Here is a 21305-nt window from a genome sequence, read left to right on the forward strand (position 1 = left end):
AGCTCACGAGACCGCCCACGCCGTCTTCGATGGCCGTCATCATCACTATCCTCATTATCACTCGGCAGGAGGTCTGCATAGTCCGGGGAGGATCGCCGTCTACTCGGCGATCCTTTACGCTGTCCCTAAAGTTACAACATCGATGAACTACTATGGAAGGTTCACTTTTCACGAACGTTCATACGGCGGTAAAATATTCTCATGAAACCAACCACTTAATGGGATCTTGCTGAGCTCTATACCATGACCCCAGTAGTACCACGATAGGGTTCGCTTGCTCTCCCGACTTCTTCCTGGGAGGATTGAGTAACTTCCAAGACGGTCGTCGGGGTCCTCTCCGCGACCGCTCTAGGGCGTAAATGTCCTCCTCGGTGACCAACTCATCGTAACCACTCAATGCCTCACGATTAACCTGAACATCACCAAGGTGTGCCCAGAACCAGCGTATGATGAGCGTTTCCATGATCAATCCGGTCCAAACTCATAAGTTATCTATGAGGAAGGTGTATTCCAGAGCCGGACTCCTTCCAGAGCCGGACTCCTTCCAGATTAACTCTGGTTTAACAAAATGACCAGGAAGGCACAAACACTCTATCAAACCACCAACTACATTTCCTCAGACCATAAGCAATCACAACCTCATTCAGTATTGTAACAAAACAACCCCCAAATTTACCTCCACTCGCGACGAAGGCTCTGCCTTATCCTTCACCGATGAATCAATGCATTCAGTAGCTTTCACCTCGGCATTCAGCTCCTTAGAGGGCTCCGACATAACATCAACTAAATAGGATTTGATGACAATACTAGAGAGCGTCACGACAGCAGCGACACTATCCTATCCGATTCCACCCAGGTCTTAAGACCCCGTACTTTCCCCTTCATACGACTAACTCAAACAAACAAAACTCGACTGTTGAAACGTGAGCGGAATATTTTGCGGTAGTAGCATTAGGATGGCCAGCTTGACAGAAGTAACGACATATAGATACATCTCGACACCTCTTAGAAAGAGTACAACTCCTCCTTCTGAAAAACACAACAAAAATCATCAACAATTCATCAGCTCGAGAGCCCCATAAACCACAAACGCTAAGAACCCCCATTACAGGTTTTCCTTGTTCGACCTCTCTGGTCTCAGTGAACGTAACAGTCTCTCTTGATGCAGCCAAGCGCTTGAAGCCCTACACGAAATGAATGTGAACCAGTAACAGAAAAATACGACGACGATCCTACCTCCTCCCAGTCGTCACAAGCCAACGATTTGCACATCTCCGTACGGTACTCTTTGAGATCCTTCAGCATAGACCTACACCACAGCACACTCTATGTCCATCTCCCTCCCACGTCTAAGGAGCCCACCTGAAGTCGTTCTGTATAGCCTTCTTATCGGCAACCGCAGCCGCACGCTGTTGACTAGCAAAGTCGCGATCACCAGCCTCGTATTGGGCACTATACTGCTTGTAGTCCTTCCTTATGCTCGCGACCTCCTTCTCAGACAACAGTTGTTTCGGGTGAGGCCTCCAGTCCGAGAACCACAAGCTCTCTTTCGGACACTTATACCTATACGTCAAAATCATCCTCATCGAACCACCCCTCCCATCTCTGCTACATAAGACGACCCTGGAAACTCCAGATGCAGAAACCGCTCTCCTGAGCATTCCTGTAACCCCGACCAGCTGCGCTCTCGAAGATGTTCTGAGTAACTGCTGTTAGGAGATATCTAATGTCGAAAGAATGCGAATACAATAAGGGAACTGCCGAAGAGCGTTCACCTCCCGCTAGGATCCCATGAGACATGATTAAGCATGAAGTGCTCATCAGTGTTGTGGATATCAACCTTATTCTCGGGCGTTAGACATCCAAAGACGATCTCACCGCTAGACTCGGACCACATGACCCAGTATCTAAGGAGCGTACAACCTAGCAATGGAGAGTTCATGGTCAAGGACACTGCTACCTTCCAAAGGTGTTCCACTTGAAAAGATGCATGTAGTTGGTCATTTTATACTCAGCAACCTTTTCAACAGTCGCAGGGGCTCCAATCATCGTACTAGTAGTCTTCACCTGACATCATACAACAGTCCTACACACTACTAGGTGACCCCGTTACCTCATAGAACCATATCTGAGGATCACGTCCTTCAGAGTTAGTGTTGATCACTGCGAGTCTATTTCCATGAGGTTCCCAATGAACCTGAATGAGAGAAAAGATCAGCCGCATACTACATCGGAAAACTCGACACTTACGGCCTTCACAGACCTATTCTTCAGCTCAATCTTCTCAGCAGGGCAGCCCTTCTCATTAAGACGGAAGATCTCCAACAGAGGGTTCCTACATATCACAACGCAGGTCCTATCTAACTCCGGGCTTTCCAAAGACCTTACCCAGTCTTGCCACTCTTAGACACACGTAGGACGTTAGTAGCCACATAGTCACCTTGGGGGTGCCAGAAGATGTCGGCAGGACGACTGTTGTCAATCTACAGTAATGAGTTCAGATGATGAAAATGCCAGATCAGCCAGTTTCCTCACCTGGAACGCATTCTTAGCAACGATTTCCTGGAAAGGACTCTTCTTCTTAGATTCGAGCAAGGCAAATCTAGCGGGAGAGTTAGCGCTCTCAGGGACCTGAACTCCCCACACATTCGGCTGCTAATCCCATGGACAACCTAGACTAACATACCCAGACGGCTAGGATATCCCGCTTAGCAGGGCACCATGAGATGGCCGTAATCCCGGGATACTTCAACACTTCCTTCATCTCCATTGAAGGTGTTTCATAGATCATCCTGAGAGAATAACCATGACCGGCCCCATTCGCCGAATCAACGACCTACACTCCGTTGTCCAACCTCTTAGCGAAGAAATCCCCACTTTGAGACCACATGTACATCGGAATCTAACAAAAATGAGAATCGATGTTGGCATATCTAGAACACTGTCGAATCCTCACCGTGCGTCTCCCTCTAGGTGCAGCAGCAGGAGCAGCTCCAGGAGCCGAAACACTGGGCTCAGGAGGAACGATAGGATCCTAGAGAAAATCCATTCGGGGAAGGATGCAAGGTTACTCTTTATATCATTACCGCAACCGCAGCAAGCTCTGGCAAAGGCATAGTTCGCTTGCATTCCCCCGTGAAAAGATCGAATATTCGCACAGCCGAGAGATCAGCATGGGACGGATTAGTACCGTTCCAAGTCATCATGTATCTGTACTCACCGTCCTCACCGAGTCCAAGAGACCAGTTTCTCACCTTTCGTTGTTGGTGAAAATGACACGACGAACTCTGGCGTGTTCACATTGGATCTTCTTCTCAAAGTTCTCCCCACCCCAAAGATTCACACCGGGGTTATGGAAGGTGACCAGAAAGGTTCCTCTGGGACTCCAGGCGACATTAGAATCCGTCCACACCTTACGCTGGGCCCGCTCCCGAGCACCATCGTACTGGATGACGGGGCCGCGCTTGTCGAGATGAGTGTACCATGACACCTCGGTCTGCTTCTCATATCTAATGCACAGTTATGAATCACTCAGACCAGACGGTCCTCTAGCCGTACCTTATAGCGAGCATCTCCCTCCATTCCTTGTCTAACATCCAGTCTCTGGTGTCCTTAAGAGTATAACCGGCCATCAAACGACTATGCTGGAAATGCTGAGAGGGAGCCGACCATGTCCCGCCAGGATGCCTCAACAATGCTTACATCAGTGGACTCCTCACCCTCGTCCTCCTCAGGCATCGTGCCATCATCATTGCAAGCAAGTACCTCATCTCTGTGATCAATAGCGAACGTTCGCAGTACGTTAGACTTGCCGAAATGGTAACGATCGAGCACCTGTCATCCAATGGCTATTCCACACCATCGTAACGAAGGACTTACCTTCAGAGCTTCAGCAGCGTGGTTAGCCTTGGCAAATGTGACCACTGCAACACCATCAGTGTGGCCCTCCTCCTCGTTGATAGGCATGTAACTGACACACACCTGCGTCGCACGATAACGTCACAAATTTTGCCCAAATCTCTCAAGACTGCCATCGTCCGCCCACCGGGGAAGCATCCCCCAGTACTACATGTCAGGTTCCTCCTCGTCACAACCATCAACCTTCTTTATTGTCTTCAGCAAGACGTGTTTAAGCTTGTCAACCTTCCGTTCCTCCACCTTAGGCAAGTTAGTGATGATGATGGTCGACTGGAAGGACTCGTCTCGGGGTATCTGTCACGATAGACTAAGTATCATCACCACACAGATTCACCAACAGAAGACCATGAGCGGTCTGCGTGATAGTGATCAACACCCAAGCACTACCTGTCCATCATCGAACTCTTCAATATCGGCGTCAGAAAGGCACTCCTCCAAGTCTGTTGCTTGGCATTTAAGATCCTCCAACCGCTTCTTCTGTTCGTCACTGAGCTGGTCTAGTAGTGAAGTCTGCTCCATACCGAATATCTACACTCAACTGCGAGATTAACGAGTGATGCTGATCAGATGGGTCCAGTCGTCTACGACGGAAATTTACCGCTCGCCATAGTGATCGATTTGACAACGAGGTTGACCTCGTCAGCTCGTCCGTGGAGACTGCTTGGGTAACCAGCCGCTCCCTCCCAAGGCACTGGTTCCGAAAAATCGCGCTAATGGTGAAAAATGGATGGGAAACCCTCTGAAACCGCTCCTATATCTCAAGTCACTAGTCCCACTGAGACCCTCAGTTCTTATAAAGTTTGGCACGACTACAGCTGCTAGCATGTGGCCACCTGATTTCACTGGTTCTGCCTGACGAGCTACGCTGCATTGCAGACCATGTTAGAGAATTTACTGAACGCTTTACTTCAACAATTGACACGGTGTTCAACACCGACGGGCTTATCGTCGGTTAAGTAGACTCTTCAGTACTTGTAAATGAGGGCACGCCATAATTTATCATCGCTAGCTTGTAATTCAGCGATTAGGTGTAACTTCGAGTCCCATTGAATGCTACCGCCAGCCTCCTACACATGTCGATCACGGCTTCACGCCCGATTGTTGTTGGGTTACCATTCACAGTGACACGTGTTGCGAGTAGTTCGTAGCTCCTACAGTGAGGCTGGTTGAACCAGCGGTCGCTTGTAGACTAAATTAGAACTGAGGAAAAAGTCTCGGGAATTGCCAGCGGTTGTTTTCCAATGGCATGTGTATTGTCTTCTTTCACGCACGGTCGGCATGCACCGCGTCGAGGAGTTGAGACCAAGCCCGCACCGGGTCCTACAACAACGAGTCTCTCCAGACGGTTTAGTCGTTCTAACACGTCGTCAACCATGAGTGAGGATAACAGCTTGACCAGTGGTGGCCGTTACTGTCGAGATTTTCTCTCCTTCATCAAAGACTCAGGTGAGGACACCCCTCCGGCGCAGTGTGCATCGAGATTCCCCAGCCTTGCCAGGTCCCGTTACTAGTACCCGTAAAGCGCAGCTCGTCCTGCACCCACCACAGCTCGACTCACCTCGGGTACTCTCCCCCCTGCTAGTTCAATGCATCACTTCTTTCAGGCCAACCGACGTTTGTCTTTCCTCGATGCGAGAATCAAACATCTAGTGGCTGAGCCCAAGTCGTTCGGTGGTAGGTCTGGGCAGCGGCATCACGAATTGCCCAAGTCCCGGAGTCATGGTGAGTAGTTCGGCGAAGTGTGGTATATTGGTGAGGATGTCGCTAGGCTCTCTCGTTTTGAGAGACTGTGATCTGTTCACTACCGATTTCCGCGCGAATTTTGGCTCAAAGCCGGACCTTGTCAGCGATCTCGAGAAATACAGAAGCGCACAGTAAGTATTTCTTGGCATCATCACTTACGTTGCTTTTCAAGTGAAGTTATTTCAGGTTTCGTAATCTACTGGATAGAACATGGCGATTTAGAGAAGAAATGCTAAACCAAGCTAATTGTCTTCGTGCCAAACCTGCTACCTTTTGACATTCTGTGCAGGGCTTGAGCCTGTGTACCATGTGCTTCAGTGGAACTCGGAAAATTGGTGTTCTCTGTGGGGTGTTTTGTTCGGAGTGGCTCCCTTCGATGTAGGGCTCAAGATTGCAGCTCAAATTTATCTCACTAATTGATCTTATGAACACAGCTCCTGTGAATGCATCTGGCCCTCTGTTCGGTCTGGCTATTCCCGGCAGGCCTCTCATCACTGACTTTGTCCAAGATACCGAAACGAGGTAACAGATAGAGGACTCTACTGAGACTCGTGATGCTCGTGGTTTCAGTTGGCATGTAGACGTGCCCAATCCTGGTAGTATATCATCGTTCTCGGTGTTCCTCTTACGACCAGTCCCCTCGGACACTGTAGGCTTGGGAGTTTACTACACAGCTACCACTGGTATGAGGAGGATAATCCTGTAGGAAGCAAAGGGTGTCTACGACTCTGTTGTTTTCAGATGGTGCGGCTTTCGTTGGCGCCTTGTCAAACGCGAAGCCCACTGATATCTTTTCACCAGGCTGGCCGCTGAACCCCGATATCGCTAGCATGCCAGCAGTCCGCATTGGCTTGGCCTTCGAGCCCTCTGAGGTTGGTCAAATGGCAATTAGCAATTGCATTGACTCACTAACGCTCCTCAGACACTCTTGCCCAAGATGAGCACGGTGGGCGAATCGGCTGATTTCAAGAGGGAGTTCGCCAGAAAAGTTGCCCTAAATCTGTTCCGGTACACCTTGTCGTTGTGGAAGTGGTCGTTATGGTCTATCGCAGGTATATCGAGTCCTTCAACACGAGTGACGGCGGTGACGCTCGGTTTATGAGATGCCCTCAGGACTTGCTCGACAGGTGGTTGCAGCGGTTTGACGATAAATATACCAAAGACCCGATGTTTGTGTTTAAGACGACTTAAGTATAATATACACCTTTCATTCACTGACCGACTGATGACTTGTGTGGTTAGTGAGTGCATAGTTTCTTCGAAGAGAGCTTTGACGAGCGTATGGGAGAACACTATGAAAACGCGACCTGTATCAGCGTTTTTAAGACTTATACTTGCCCGATTGTCAACACAGGGTGAATACATCACTACTGACGAAGTTCGGATTGACCACAGCTCCAAACACACAAAATGTCTACATGCTGGATTTGGTGACCTCATTATCTCAGAATACAAGTGTTCCAACAGTGTCTTGTCCAAGAGAAGGACGAGCTGAACCTAGCTCATTGAAGTGTAATTCTGACGCGACTGAATAGACAGCAACAGCTGAGCCTTCACTAGGAGTAGCGATGCAGAACAGACTCATAGCGATATCTCCCTCAAAGCAAGATTCGAATGTGAGCTCCATATACAGCCTTAAGCTGAGGGAATCTAGCTTCGAGTCAGGATGATAGTTAGCGTATTTATTGTTTGTGATCACAGTTTTCTGGTTCGTGTAGGATGTTGACGGTTGATGTGTTCCCGTTGTAGTTCTCTCTCTTCTATGGTATCGGATAAACGCCACGCTTTAGTCATCGGAGGTGGCTTCTCCGGCATGTTCGCTGCCAACGAGCTCAGGGGTCGTTTCGACGTCACCCTTGTTGATGCCAAGGAGTACTTCGAGTACACTCCTGGTGTCCTCCGTGCTTATGTCAAGCCTGGTCATTACGACGCTCTGTCATTCACTTACCAGTCGATCTTGGAGCGTACTATGGGCATTAAGTTCCTCTGGGGTGAGGTTACTCAGCTCGACGGTGAGAAGCAAATCGCTCATGTCAAGCCGATGTTCTCCGATCACACTGAGGAGGTCGCCTTCGACTACTGCGTCATCGCCGCTGGTTGCACTTTCGGTCTCTTCTCCAAGTGGGGTGAGTCTCTCTGGGCTCCCACTGTCAACGAGGGTGCCATTGCCGAGTCTGAGTGGAAGCACATCGATGAGCGTTTCATCGAGGGTCGCCGTCGTCATATCTTCGAGGAGCATGAGAAGCTTGCTGCCCTCAACAAGAAGAAGGCCAACGTTCTCATTGTCGGTGCCGGTTTCATTGGTGTCGAGTGGGTCACTGAGCTTCAGCACTACTTCCCCAATCTCAAGCTCACCATCATGGATTTCCTTCCTAAGTGCCTCGGACCTCTTCCTCAGAACGCTGCCGACTACTGCGACAAGTACATGAAGCAGCACGGAATTAAGTGCTACTATGGCATGAAGTACGCTCCCAAGGAGGAGGGCTTCTTCGAGAAGATTGGCCTCACTGGCGAGCCTGACTGCACTTTCGTTTGCATTGGCACTAAGGCTTCCAACTGGTTCATGCCTAAGGAGTGCTTGACTGGCTACAACCCCTTGGAAGAGGACAAGAAGGAGAAGGACCCCAAGAAGCGCGGTCCCGGTGGCGGAGGATGGATTCACGTGAACAAGCATTTGCAGGTCTACAAGGTTAACGAGGATGGCTCTCAGTCCCTCTGGGGTAACGGTCACATCTTCGCCATTGGTGATTGCAACATGGTCCCTGAGCTTCCCCCGATCCCTAAGATCTCTTATCCTTCTGAGGAGCAGGCCGCTCATGCTACCAAGAACATTAAGATCTTGGACCACCTCGAGCATAAGGGTAAGTCCGTTGGCGGCTGCTGCGGGCTCGGTGGTGCCAAGGACCTCGTCACTACTTGGTGGCCTTGGGGTGCTGGTATGTTCGCTACTTCTCTCGGACCTAACAAGGCCTGCTTCGTTTTGGGTGCTAAGTCTGCTCCTGGCACTGGCCATATGGTCCTCTGGGGCAAGCTCTCTGCCATCCAGAAGGGTCTCATTGAATCCACTAAGGTCAACGAGAACAAGCGCGGCATCATTGGCAGTTGGGGTTGGCATTTCGTCCATCATACTCCTTTCATGAACTAGTTTTACTAGTACTGTATTCTATTGCTGCGAGTGTTCCCGTAGCCGAGTTTTTTGCTCGTGCAATCCTTTTCTCTGTTGGGGCCGCTAAGAGTTGTGCATGAAGTTTTCACAGTGAGAGTGAACTATTGGATGTCGTATTCGCTTGCGGTCGTATTGAAAAAATTCATCTGGTTCCAATGCTTCTGGATTGTGTCCTAAGCAAAAGCACAGCAACTGATTCGCGGGATCATTGTATGTGATGATAGTAATGGTTATGATATACTTGTCCGAGAGTCAACACTTCGAGCCTCAAAATGACATTATGAAATAGGTATTCCGAAGAGGAGTGCTGGGTGTTGGACAAGTTGATATGTAGCCAACCACTCGTTATATTGACCATCAACCATGGGAGTTGTGAATCAATGAATGTAAATCCAAACGTGGCCATGATATCTCTAGCGATCTTGTGAACGTCCATGCGGTTAGTTCCCAAGTTCAAACATCTCAAAGTATCCGAGGACGCAGTGTGTCTCCTGACCCAATGAGTAGTGTTAGTAGGAGCCTCCCATAAGAGAACCACAAGCCAGCCACCCATAAATGACCGCGATGAGCGGTAGAAGCGAAGAAGATGTCTCCTTTGTGTGCACCAGAGCCTGTCCATTTCGAGTCGGCTTACCTGTTTCGTCCCATAATTGAACCGTTTGGAGGAGTTACAGTACCGTTCGACATTCTGGTAGTCTCCATGATGGAGTTATGTATGAGGAAGTCATCTTAGCCGCTTCGCATGGAGCTCTAATGAGAATACCATGGAATACCTTGCGAGAGCCGTAATTGCGCCGTTGGTCTTGGGAGGGGGACAAATTAGCTATGCAGCGCACAGCTAAATGGGAGTGCATACATATTGCAGCTCCCCGGTAAGAATGTCTTGGTGAGCACTGTAGTTCCTCTATCTTGATTGATTGTCAGTGGTTGAAATGGACTTTGTAGTAATTTAGTTGGAAAGTGATATCCGTGTGGGAGTGTACCCTGTAGGGATTGACGTGGAACATTCGAAGGCGATGTGACATGTGTGTAGTTTAGTATTTGTTTGTCTCTGATGGTCTCTGACAAGCGCCACGCTTTAGTCATCGGAGGCGGCTTCTCCGGCATGTTCGCTGCCAACGAGCTCAAGGGTCGTTTCGACGTCACCCTTGTTGATGCCAAGGAGTACTTCGAGTACACTCCTGGTGTCCTCCGTGCTTATGTCAAGCCTGGTCATTACGACGCTCTGTCATTCACTTACCAGTCGATCTTGGAGCGCACTATGGGCATTAAGTTCCTCTGGGGTGAGGTTACTCAGCTCGACGGTGAGAAGCAAATCGCTCATGTCAAGCCGATGTTCTCCGATCACACTGAGGAGGTCGCCTTCGACTACTGCGTCATCGCCGCTGGTTGCACTTTCGGTCTCTTCTCCAAGTGGGGTGAGTCTCTCTGGGCTCCCACTGTCAACGAGGGTGCCATTGCCGAGTCTGAGTGGAAGCACATCGATGAGCGTTTCATCGAGGGTCGCCGTCGTCATATCTTCGAGGAGCATGAGAAGCTTGCCGCCCTCAACAAGAAGAAGGCCAACGTTCTCATTGTCGGTGCCGGTTTCATTGGTGTCGAGTGGGTCACTGAGCTTCAGCACTACTTCCCCAATCTCAAGCTCACCATCATGGATTTCCTTCCTAAGTGCCTCGGACCCCTTCCTCAGAACGCTGCCGACTACTGCGATAAGTACATGAAGCAGCATGGAATTAAGTGCTACTATGGCATGAAGTACGCTCCCAAGGAGGAGGGCTTCTTCGAGAAGATTGGCCTCACTGGCGAGCCTGACTGCACTTTCGTCTGCATTGGCACTAAGGCTTCCAACTGGTTCATGCCTAAGGAGTGCTTGACTGGCTACAACCCCTTGGAGGAGGACAAGAAGGAGAAGGACCCCAAGAAGCGCGGTCCCGGTGGCGGAGGATGGATTCACGTGAACAAGCATTTGCAGGTCTACAAGGTTAACGAGGATGGCTCTCAGTCCCTCTGGGGTAACGGTCACATCTTCGCCATTGGTGATTGCAACATGGTCCCTGAGCTTCCCCCGATCCCTAAGATCTCTTATCCTTCTGAGGAGCAGGCCGCTCATGCTACCAAGAACATTAAGATCTTGGACCACCTCGAGCATAAGGGTAAGTCCGTTGGCGGCTGCTGCGGGCTCGGTGGTGCCAAGGACCTCGTCACTACTTGGTGGCCTTGGGGTGCTGGTATGTTCGCTACTTCTCTCGGACCTAACAAGGCCTGCTTCGTTTTGGGTGCTAAGTCTGCTCCTGGCACTGGCCATATGGTCCTCTGGGGCAAGCTCTCTGCCATCCAGAAGGGTCTCATTGAATCCACTAAGGTCAACGAGAACAAGCGCGGCATCATTGGCAGTTGGGGTTGGCATTTCGTCCATCATACTCCTTTCATGAACTAGATTTAGTTTCTTGGAGTCCTCTTTTGAGTAACTGTCCGTATGTGACTAACTTTGCTCGCATTTGTTATAAGATAACTGTTCCTTCTTTCGTGAGCAAAAGCGATATATTGAGTTGTATATGAAAGGGTTTGTGGTAAAATCTGCATCACATTGAAGGGAGAATCGGGAAGATGCCATATGTGATACTATTGCTACAAGTTGGCAGTACGTGGTCTCTCGTAGGCATGTGGAGCGAACACACTCAATGTAACATGCGACCTCAAACGAAAGTGGTCTGTTATGAGCAATTTCGATATATGCACGTGCAGAAGGTTACATCTCGGTAGCAAGTGTATATAAAAATGGGTGGTGAAATGCATGCCCTTGGACTTGAACTTGCGATCTCTCGCATGTAGCAGAAGCACTATACCGTTACACTATGTGCACTTTTTGAAGACGTTATTTCTATCTCGCTTGGGACTGGGATCTATAACTCAGCCAGATACGTGGCAATACCGATGTTTGATCCGTGCCAGGGACTCGCTGAGAGGTTAGTGGGCAGAGCGTGATTTATTTGATATTGCTGTCAGCATACGCCCAACAAAGAAAGACTGTGGTCGTCTAGCCAAGGTCTGTATGTGGAAGGGGAACGTGGTCCTTGCGCACCTCTTGGGACGAATAGTCTGGAATACTTTTCTCATCCCGATGTTCTTGACACTCCGTGTTGACTTTGATGGCTTCCAGTCTGATGAACTCTAGAATTCGGTTTCCTTGGAAACGTGACAGTGGGTTAAGTACGTTATATAAGAAAGGCCTATGTACAAGCTGGTGCGTCAACAGCAATCCTCTTCGGTGAGCTCGATGGATCCGCTTCACCACCTCGGGAATCTTCCATCTCCTTTTTGCGCAGTGCCTTCCGCTGTGAGCGGCTCAACCTCCGATATTCCCGTTTCCTCCCTCCCAGTGTTGGTCTGAAAGTAGCCAGTGTTATTCGGACCTCCCTTAACCACAACTACAGCTCTTCCATCCCCTCTGGCTTTTCTATAATCTTCTTCCGTATGAGGTCACTTGTCGATAGTAAAGGTTTCTGATGTCGCCAATAGTATCCCCGTGAAGGCCAGGGATTCGCATCAACTTCAGCCTGTTGCGAATCATTTCTGACAAGCTCATCGAGAGTCTTGACTGCAACAGATATCCTGGCAGGAACCAATCATCTCGACGTATTCCACGATGGGTTATACAGAAACTTACTCTTCCACACTACGTGAGCCTCCGAGTTTCTCGCGCACTTCAATGAACTTTTGCAGAGGGGCATAGAGCATGCGAAAGGCGTGACTCTTGACACATCTCGGGGGCGCAGTATGAGGGTACATTCTAGCAAATTTGATATATTCCTCCACCAGTTCGCACTGGCTGAGGGCCGGACCGTCCTTCTCAGGGCCCCTGAACAAGGTCGGGACCTCTAAGATGCACTCAGAGCTCATCACTGCATCACATTTGGTGACCTACAACACAGCGATGAGCAATGGAGTCCCACCGAGTTCGACCACCTTAAAGCATTTCTCAACATCCTCGAAACACGAAATGCCCCCGTTGACGATGAACGGAATGTCCGGTACGCATGCACGAACCTCCGCAGCCGCTTGCCACCAACAGGCTTGAGTCAACTGACCTGACCCGGTGTTATGTAAAGAGGAGCTCCAACAGACCAACAGACACGCCAAACTGTAGTACCCTTCCACTCCTTAGTTCGAGGATGCAACGCAATAAGATCAACTCCAAGGGCATCCAACCGCTTCACAAACTCTTTCGTCGCAGCCACGTCCGGCCTCCCCGAACCATCATCGTCCTTAGCGGTCATCAGACGAATCTTTACTGAGACCGGGCACTTTATGCCCTGAATGCAGCAAATATGTTCACTCGGGAAGACCGAGGTAGTTACCTTGACCATCTTCTCTACAATGCCGAGAACCAATTCAGGTTCCTCTAGCAGGAAGCTTCCATAGTGGCCTCTTCTAGCGATGCCTTGAGGGCATCCCAGATTGAGGTCAATGCACGACACCTATTGTGATACACAACTCCCCGAGACCAGCCCACAGCTCCTATTACCTGATCTTCTATATGCTTCGCGGCTTCTACTATAACGTCACCATCATCACCACAAAACTGGGCAGCCAGGGGGGAATCTCCAGGAGCCTACGCGAGGACAGCAGTGAGGTGGAAGTCGATACAGTGATGGCCGCAATCCCCCCTGTTACGGTTTCGAAGTTCTTCTCTCGATATTTCTTCGACGTAGCAAAGGACTTCGCGTGCATCATTGGAGTATAGCAAAACTGCGCGCCATACCTAGACCGACCAACTCGGCATCTCAGCCGGAGCTCCCTTAAAGAGTTACTTTCGAGTCATCATACGAAACGCTAATTCACTCTGATCCACCATAGGGGCCGTCACATACCGGGGAGAACCAATAGACTTCCACCATTCATATCTGCAACAGTATGCACATTCAAAGAAGGGTATATCTCCTGAGAAGAGTACCGATGCACTCGCACATCAGAGCCGCGCGGCTTTGACGACACCGAATCGGACATAAGGAAACAAGGAACGAGTATATACAGGAGGAGCTTCGACCAGCCACCGTCACTTGTCACTCCAAACACAACACTGCGAAGCCCTATTGAAGCTCTGGGCATCGTGCTATTGACTGAGTGCAGAGATATGAACAAAATAACCTCTATTCGGTAGGGACTAAGTAGTAGTCATGGTCGTAGTTCTGTAGTACCTATCAGAACACTCACAACAAGTGTTACGAATATATTACCAGTAAATAGGAGTATCAAAACCGTTGAAGTTGGTAGCAGCAGCAGTAGTATAAGCGCCCATATTCCTCCATAGTAGATGGTCACCTGCACCCCACTACTAATAAAGGGCTCATACTATAAGACAACTACCTATTTCCATCTCAGGAAGGTGGGTAACGCCTTGCATAATAGTATCAAATCCGTCACACGTCGGTCCGAAGAGCACTTGCGTCGGGTTAGTGACACTTGCGATACCGCGTATTTCGGTTCTGCACAACGGCCCCATCATCTCTCCTCACTGTTAAGGTTAGTATTACTCTGCATAGAGAGCCTCTGGCCACACAACCTGGTGGTCAAAGAGAATGCAGTTGAAAGAGCCGTAAACACCATCGTTGAGATACAGCCTACAACAGTAGCGAATAATCCCATAGTGTTGGGGGAATAAATGTTGGCCTTCCTCAGCTAAACCCAGTAATTTCCTCACTAATTATAAAAGTCTATATATGAATTCAGGGGTAAGTGTACAGAAACCAATGAGAGTAATTTCCTCAATTTTCCTCGGAATTTCCGCAGATGTCACCTACACATGTAGTTGAGCATTTGCATATTTTCCCACACCGCATACGAGTCACGACCAAGGCCTACCTAGTGAGCGACGAAAGATTCTTCGCTCCGCCTTCATCTACACTGGCACTGCTACTGCTTCCACCATCCATCGTATCCTCGTCACTGATGCCACCACAACTCTTCACCTCTGGCAGCTTAGCCGCCGACACAACAACATTCTTCGAGTAGATTTTGGTGAGCAGTGCACAGGGACTGCATGCGAAGAATCTCCCGGGCTCAGCGATGACACGGACTTCATCCGGATCGGGGAAAAGAGTATCGAGCAGAGAGTTAACCACAGTAGCCATAGACTTAAAGTTGAGTGGGGATCCTAACAAAAATTGAGAGCAGCCACAAGCTGGTGGTGACTACCTTCCCTATCGACGCCTTGAAAGCCTCCACCAATGTCAAGAATGGACAACTTCATACCATAGCGAGAGCTGAGGGGATACCCATCAACGACTACACCAAAACCGGACGAACAATTCCCGAGGAGATGTCAGGCGTAACTTTGAAAATTGTAGGACCTACGCAGCAGCATCAAAGACTTCACGAGCATCAACCAGAGCCTTGGTGATAGAGTGGACGTCCGAGCATCCCGATCCCACATGAAAGGATACACCAACAACTGAGGTAAAAGTGACATCTAATACGCTTGGCTGAGTGGAACTCTTCTCACCGTTCAAGCCATGGTTCACTGCTTCCTCCAACAGCACGTTAACCGCGACCCCTAGGGATGCGCCGAACTTGGAGCTCATCGGGCACTGCGCATTGTTGTCAACACAAGCAAGACGGAGAAGCAGCTTAGCTGTCGGATGATAATGAGCAATCTGAACGCATATCAATGAGACCAGAAGAGCAACGAAGAGCCGATTAACCCACCTTGGCTATCTCAAAGGCAGAATCAGCTACGATGCACTCAACTCCCAGGTCTCTGGCACCAATGAGATGAGACGGCAATTTGTTCGGGTTAGCATAAACGATGTGCGAGGCCATCATTTCCTGAAAGAAAATTTCCTTCTACCAGAAAAGGTGGGAGAAATCACATCTATAATATGGGCGTTCGAACCCCCCATATTCTCGGACAGGATACTTTTGACCAGCTTCATCTCATTGATGGTAGCACAGTCAAATCTACAGCCCAAGTGGTAGAGAGTCTTCACCAGCATTGGCTCGGGATTGCATTTCATTGCGTAGTATCTACAAGAACCCTGGCGTTGAGCCGCTGGAGCAAGAGTGAGTTCCTACGGGATAATACGGGGTAGCAGTTCTTTCCATTTTTTCATCTGACGCTCAAGTTGATCTGAAGCAGGTGCATATATGGTTGAGTGTTGTGATAACCTACCTAGGTCAAGGAGCATCACAGAGATATCTGGGTTGCCCAAGTCCCTTAGGGCCTCCTCAGCAACGTACTGTAGCGGATCTAGCGACTTGGAGGGCACTGGACAAGACCAGTCAGTAGTAACACGAGCAACTTAGCCTTACAGTTGACTTGATGGATGATGTTGTCATTTTCCTTCAGAACAGAATAACGGTTCATAACGTCGTACCAGTGAGCTACCGCTGTGGTGAAGACTATCGACTCGAAAGGTTACGAGTGTCAAGAGTTTTCCAAGGTTGCGAATAAACGGCAGTTACGAGGAAGCGCGAAGGGCATAAACGGCTGAGAAAAATTCCGATTCCCGAGACCTCATCATGGGATCCTCTGAGCACCGACGATGTGCTTAACTCGAGAGCATGCCAGAGATGATGATAACGTGCAAATATAATGAGAGTGATGATACCGGATACAATCCTTAGTCCGTAGGGGCATCAGGAGGAGTATTCTGCTGCTGATGGTGGGCGGCCACAGCAGCAGCCGCGGCGGCGTTCATGTGCTCAAGTGCTCGACGGTCTAGTCGTACTTTCCGAAGTTCCTCTTGTCTGAACATCACATGACCCATATGATGAGCCCTCGAGTATGAACACTCACCTCAGGGCGATCTCTAACTTGAGCTTTTCAATTTCAAGTTGTTCGAGTGACAACTGCGTGAAGTCAAAGGGTTGGTCCAGGTAGACCATCTCTTCGATGGAAGGGACTGCAAGGGAAGGGGAAAGAATGGTCAAATATTTGACACCTTAGAAGTATATGAGCGTCCTGACGAGATCAAACTTACGTCCAGCAGTCGCGTCGACTTCTGAGGCATCCATTGTGATGAGCGATGGATGAACCTGCGCGTACGAGTTTGAATCGATCATAATGGCGAGCGCGTAATGCGCGAACCGACGTAGCACCGAAGAAACCCCCGAGTTCCTCTACAGATATGGATTGGACGAGGGATCCAAGCAACAGACTCGCCTGTCGAGTAAGGAAGCTGAAATTCCCTTCATGTATGGCTCTCGAATGAGCAATTGGGAAACTATGTATTCTCGATAACATCGCTTGCATCGAAACTTTGTTCTCAATGGTGTGTAGCGTAGTGGTAGAATGACTGGTGTTCAATCGACAGGTCGTCGGTTCAGATTGGGGGGCGTCCTATTCAGTAGTCTCATGCACTGGTATTTGGCGATAGTGGGCTAACCGTCAATTTCGCAAAAATCGTTCGTAACAGGATTTCTCTTCATATTGATGCATCGGAAACCCCTCGCAGGCTTGCCTTCCCGCCGTGGTGAACTTATAACTAGGCCCCGAACGAGAGCATATATTCGAGTTGATGGTGAAATGCAACGATGCAACTCCGAGGCGCAGGTGGGATTGACTTCGCATTATATATAAGGCTCTCAAAGAGAGAATGTCAAATGTGAAACGCATAAGATCAGAACCAGACACTTCGGGGAATCTCCTAAATGATTACGGTTTCCCATGCGTACGAATGCTCCTATGAGAATGCTCCCTGATCAAAAGGTGTGTCGAAACCTCGTGAGTATTTTAGGCATCGTATCAATCGGTTACGAATGAGTGTCGAAGGGCTCTTGTTCAGCCCACTTGAATTGCTCTTGTGCGAACGGAGAGCGATGTTCTGGGACACTTCGATCAGAAGTCAGAAAAATGGAGAAATTTGCGACCGCACAGGAGCTCTTGCATGATGCCAGTGACATCACCGGCCTCTGAAAATGATTTGAGAGTCGGCTGAGCAAGACCCTATCGAGAGATCTACAGCGAGCACAACTTCTACTGAATCACTCATGAACATTATTCATGAGGATGTTCGCTATACTTGAACGAAATTTGGCCTCACAAGCCTCATTGGTCATCGATTTATGCGCATCCAAAAATGCTCACGAGGTTTGCGAACACCGTCTACAAATGCTCGAACTAGCGAGCGATCACTGGCTTCAGCCATGCTCAATCATCAGTGCCGTCAAATTAAAAGATCTCTGTCGAATTGGCCTTGGCAGATGAGAGTACTATCACGAGACTACGAGAGCCCACTCGAGCCACTGCGGGCGTTGAACTCAACCGAGAGCGACCAACGAACACTCAAATGGGTATCAGCAGGAGGAGCTGGAGGGATACACTTCCCCATAATCGACGGTACGCCGAGTGGCCAAATTCTCACTTATAATCACTCTTGGACAGATTCTGAGGTTCGCCAACGAAACAAGCTTGTCGTGATACAGAGGCAAACACTTGAGAAAACCCGAGGAGGAATCAACCAGGCTTTACAGGGATACACCAATTACAGCATTCTAGAGCACATGGTTCCTGAAGGATCTACGAATTCGGACGACCCTCGCATAAGGTGGGTGCTGCTTTCCACATCAGGCACTTTGTTGGCCAACAGGTTTCTGAGCAACTACGAGATCAACTCCAAACTCATGACATCAGCACTTCGTGCCAAGAAAGACCTCATGTGTTGTCGGCCTTCAGAACCTCCTCGGAAGCACTGGCTTTACGAAAATGACTCCAGCAAGTTCGACATCATATCGAACAAATGGAAGCCATGATAATTTTGTGATATGATGCAGTAGTGTTGCGTACTTGAGTCCTGGGCAACTTCATCAAAGGAGTCCTTTCTTCACCACCACCCACTCGCACTCAACTCGATGATTATCAGCCATCGTTTCGAAATGATCTATTTCAAATAGATAGGGTGGGCATCAAGCCCCACTACTAGTACTACAATTATCATGAAACCATCTCGACAAATGAGAATAAGGTAACTTGTGTGAACAATTATATACCCTCTAGAACGACTCGTTTGGCCACGGTAATACCAGTTAGAATCATACGATGCTTACCCTCTTTCACTGCAGTGCCATGAGGGTCATAATCTCCCTCATCCCATCTCAAAGGGCACCCGTCCACCGCAGCTATAGCGGCTGCTCTTATGCCTCTGATAGAAGCCACAGTGAAAAGGGCTGAGTTCTCCATCTCGACACCAATTGCCCCAGCAGCAGCATGCGAAAGCAAAGTGGTTTCCTTAGCTGGACTTGGGTAGAACAAAGCAGCCGCTACAGTGATGCCGAAGTGGCAGCGTTCGAAACCGAGCTCGTGGGCGGTATCCCGCATAGCGATACATAAGGCCGGGTCCGATACAGCAGGGAAACCCGCTGGGACCAAATATTGGGAAACACCGTCCTCTGCAGCTGAGCCTGTGGTGACAATGAGATCTCCTTGCTTGATATCATCGGGTTTCAATGACCCACAAGTGCCGAGGCGCATGATCACTTTCGCACCGCACTTGATTAGCTCCTCGAAGCAAATAGCACATCCAGGACCGCCAATACCATGGGAAGCAACAGTGAAATCCGCGCCTTGATAATGAACGTTGAAGGTGCGATACTCTCTATTGAAGGCCAACTGTTCATACGAGTCACAGTACTTGGTAGCGATCAGCTCAGCACGACCAGGGTCACCAACTGCACACACGACTGGATGAATGGAACCTTCTTTAACTTTGAGATGAGGGGCTTCGTACACCATTGAAGGGTATTCAAATACTGACCAGGATGATCCTCATACTAGGACTTCCTGAGCTGGCCATTAACGAGAAGTTTTAGTCGCAAATTCGCAATAATTCTCAACATGCTGAGGCCCTTGCCATGTTTGCGCATGCGTTCATGGTGAACGCACGCGAAATTAAACATTTTTCGATGAAAAACAGAAAGCTCAGATCATCATACGTACCTATCAACTACCGTAACCCTGAATAGAAGTGCCATGTTCCTTATAAACGCAAAATGTGCGTAAATGGCGGTACGGGTCGTTGCCGAGGTCATTATCAATATTAACAGCGATGAAAGATGCCAAAGGGGACTAAGTGTGTTTGCGTACACTCATCTCATGTCGATTGCACGCACAATGCGGCTACAAAATGTTTCCCTACACTGTAAAGGAAATGTCCGATGACACACTGGGCACTTGGAATCAGAAGGCACTATCGACATAAACGGTATTGGATAATCCAATTCTGATTTCTCGAACAACTCTCTCACGACGGGTCGTCATTCCTGCGCTCTCGCTGCAACCGTTCGTCTTCCAATTCTGACACAATAGCACCATAGAATGGTACCCATTTGGAAAGAGACCTACGCCGAACTGTCTTGGTCTGTTGCTGTCTATTGGCATCCAGTCGGTCTAAGAATGCTGCATTATCTCGAGGCGCTGTAGGGGCCTGCCATAACAGAACTCATTCAAAGGGGTACACCGTAGATTGTCTCCCTCACAGGTTGTGGCTGATTCTCAGTGACAGGAACAACTGGAGGGGCCGTCGGCAATGCTGAAGGACCCGTTTGACCTTGACCACCTTGGAATCGTGTACTGCCTGTAGGGCGACGCACACCTACATGAACACGATTGATGAGAGTAAAATACGAGGGCATACTTTCTATATCATCGTCATCATCTCGAAAAGCTACGTTCATGCGATTGACTACACCAAATTCTGAAAGAAGTCGGTCGGACCGTCCTATAGCAAAAAATAGTATGTGTTACGATCGCGCTCTTGACGACCCCAGCTCCTCGCGTTCTCGAATAGTGGGTGAGTATGCAGTTGTCGTTGCTCCATTAATGTGTATATTTTATACACTTCTACCAAACACATCCCGCCCATCACTATTCCAACACCAGCGAATCTGATACAGCGATAGGACAGAGCGGTACGGCTGTAGTCCTCACATGCCGCCTCCGCCATTGAGGAGGCCGTTGAGGATGAACAGGACGGCTGCAATGCCGCTGACCAAGATTAGAATACGAGCTGTTCGTCGCACAGGACAACAGCAACCAAGTTGAAGAACGCATACTAGGATCTTCGCAGCGTCCATCGGGTACCTACGCTTTTTTTAATCTATCACAAAAGCTCGGACGATATGACGATTCTTCTACATGGGGAAGAGCAGGTTGAACAGGAATAGCATAACATTGATCTTGATGCCCATCACGCACATCTCTAATACCTGAGGGAATGATCATTGCCGAGCGCATCGAGCTGACAGTACTCTACCAAAATGCTACCCCACGACATCAACGCGTGATTGACCGGAACTGAGGCATGGCCCAAAGGGTTTATGAAGGCCCACACACTAGGCATGTATCTGGAAGACGTATCGTCTGGGAAGATTGCTATCGTTAGACTCACGCAGCGAGCTGCTCAGGCAATAGAAGCGCCGAGGTGGCTGACAAAAGCAGACACCAGAATGGCGTTTGTACGAGATGGGTGAAAGGCCCCGCTGC

At 49.1% G+C, this 21305-nt stretch overlaps 9 protein-coding genes across 9 annotated transcripts; 3 read left to right on the top strand and 6 right to left on the bottom strand.

Annotated features, from left to right (window-relative positions):
- Positions 1–935: 935 nt before the first annotated feature.
- Positions 936–4453, bottom strand: Pmar_PMAR000955 (Eukaryotic translation initiation factor 3 subunit, putative). Its single transcript, XM_002781954.1, has 21 exons — positions 4306–4453; positions 4070–4212; positions 3880–3970; positions 3703–3834; positions 3559–3653; positions 3255–3509; positions 3087–3210; positions 2957–3034; positions 2841–2902; positions 2687–2792; positions 2536–2631; positions 2389–2483; positions 2251–2335; positions 2114–2197; positions 1961–2067; positions 1776–1907; positions 1613–1723; positions 1363–1563; positions 1237–1309; positions 1110–1184; positions 936–1029 (listed from the first exon to the last, which is right to left on the bottom strand). Exons 1-21 carry the CDS (start codon positions 4435–4437, stop codon positions 1006–1008), a joined length of 2301 nt encoding a protein of 766 aa, XP_002782000.1. The 5' UTR covers positions 4438–4453; the 3' UTR covers positions 936–1005.
- A 1632-nt stretch (positions 4454–6085) lies between these two features.
- On the top strand, positions 6086–6852 carry Pmar_PMAR000956 (conserved hypothetical protein; the record flags this gene model as incomplete). The annotated part of the gene is made up of 5 exons (XM_002781955.1): positions 6086–6183; positions 6232–6344; positions 6403–6533; positions 6584–6669; positions 6714–6852. The coding sequence occupies 5 exons, from the start codon at positions 6086–6088 to the stop codon at positions 6850–6852; spliced, it is 567 nt and encodes a 188-aa protein (XP_002782001.1).
- A 571-nt stretch (positions 6853–7423) lies between these two features.
- Positions 7424–8806, top strand: Pmar_PMAR000957 (conserved hypothetical protein; the record flags this gene model as incomplete). The annotated part of the gene is made up of 1 exon (XM_002781956.1): positions 7424–8806. One exon carries the CDS (start codon positions 7424–7426, stop codon positions 8804–8806), a length of 1383 nt encoding a protein of 460 aa, XP_002782002.1.
- Positions 8807–9859: 1053 nt separating this feature from the next.
- Positions 9860–11335, top strand: Pmar_PMAR000958 (conserved hypothetical protein). The gene has a single exon (XM_002781957.1). The coding sequence runs from the start codon at positions 9882–9884 to the stop codon at positions 11262–11264; it is 1383 nt and encodes a 460-aa protein (XP_002782003.1). The 5' UTR covers positions 9860–9881; the 3' UTR covers positions 11265–11335.
- Positions 11336–12038: 703 nt separating this feature from the next.
- Pmar_PMAR000959 (Dus1p, putative) lies at positions 12039–13834 on the bottom strand (the record flags this gene model as incomplete). Its single annotated transcript, XM_002781958.1, has 10 exons — positions 12039–12214; positions 12260–12439; positions 12495–12748; positions 12794–12915; positions 12978–13140; positions 13186–13305; positions 13353–13439; positions 13502–13589; positions 13639–13731; positions 13782–13834. The coding sequence occupies 10 exons, from the start codon at positions 13832–13834 to the stop codon at positions 12058–12060; spliced, it is 1317 nt and encodes a 438-aa protein (XP_002782004.1). The 3' UTR covers positions 12039–12057.
- Positions 13835–13938: 104 nt separating this feature from the next.
- On the bottom strand, positions 13939–16190 carry Pmar_PMAR000960 (Ornithine decarboxylase, putative; the record flags this gene model as incomplete). The annotated part of the gene is made up of 12 exons (XM_002781959.1): positions 13939–14149; positions 14195–14313; positions 14362–14448; positions 14690–14981; positions 15023–15090; positions 15182–15278; positions 15330–15480; positions 15533–15652; positions 15697–15850; positions 15899–15953; positions 15996–16091; positions 16136–16190. 12 exons carry the CDS (start codon positions 16188–16190, stop codon positions 14061–14063), a joined length of 1383 nt encoding a protein of 460 aa, XP_002782005.1. The 3' UTR covers positions 13939–14060.
- A 256-nt stretch (positions 16191–16446) lies between these two features.
- Positions 16447–16840, bottom strand: Pmar_PMAR000961 (hypothetical protein; the record flags this gene model as incomplete). The annotated part of the gene is made up of 3 exons (XM_002781960.1): positions 16447–16573; positions 16623–16728; positions 16807–16840. The coding sequence occupies 3 exons, from the start codon at positions 16838–16840 to the stop codon at positions 16447–16449; spliced, it is 267 nt and encodes an 88-aa protein (XP_002782006.1).
- Positions 16841–18683: 1843 nt separating this feature from the next.
- Pmar_PMAR000962 (uridine phosphorylase, putative) lies at positions 18684–19575 on the bottom strand. Its single transcript, XM_002781961.1, has one exon. It carries the CDS (start codon positions 19554–19556, stop codon positions 18807–18809), a length of 750 nt encoding a protein of 249 aa, XP_002782007.1. The 5' UTR covers positions 19557–19575; the 3' UTR covers positions 18684–18806.
- Positions 19576–19825: 250 nt separating this feature from the next.
- On the bottom strand, positions 19826–20688 carry Pmar_PMAR000963 (hypothetical protein). Its single transcript, XM_002781962.1, has 5 exons — positions 20568–20688; positions 20458–20517; positions 20300–20415; positions 20166–20247; positions 19826–20117 (listed from the first exon to the last, which is right to left on the bottom strand). Exons 1-5 carry the CDS (start codon positions 20683–20685, stop codon positions 20065–20067), a joined length of 429 nt encoding a protein of 142 aa, XP_002782008.1. The 5' UTR covers positions 20686–20688; the 3' UTR covers positions 19826–20064.
- Between the last annotated feature and the right edge of the window lie 617 nt (positions 20689–21305).

This window comes from Perkinsus marinus (genome assembly GCF_000006405.1).
Source record: "Perkinsus marinus ATCC 50983 genomic scaffold scf_1104296940846, whole genome shotgun sequence".
NCBI classification, from domain to species: domain Eukaryota; phylum Perkinsozoa; order Perkinsida; family Perkinsidae; genus Perkinsus; species Perkinsus marinus.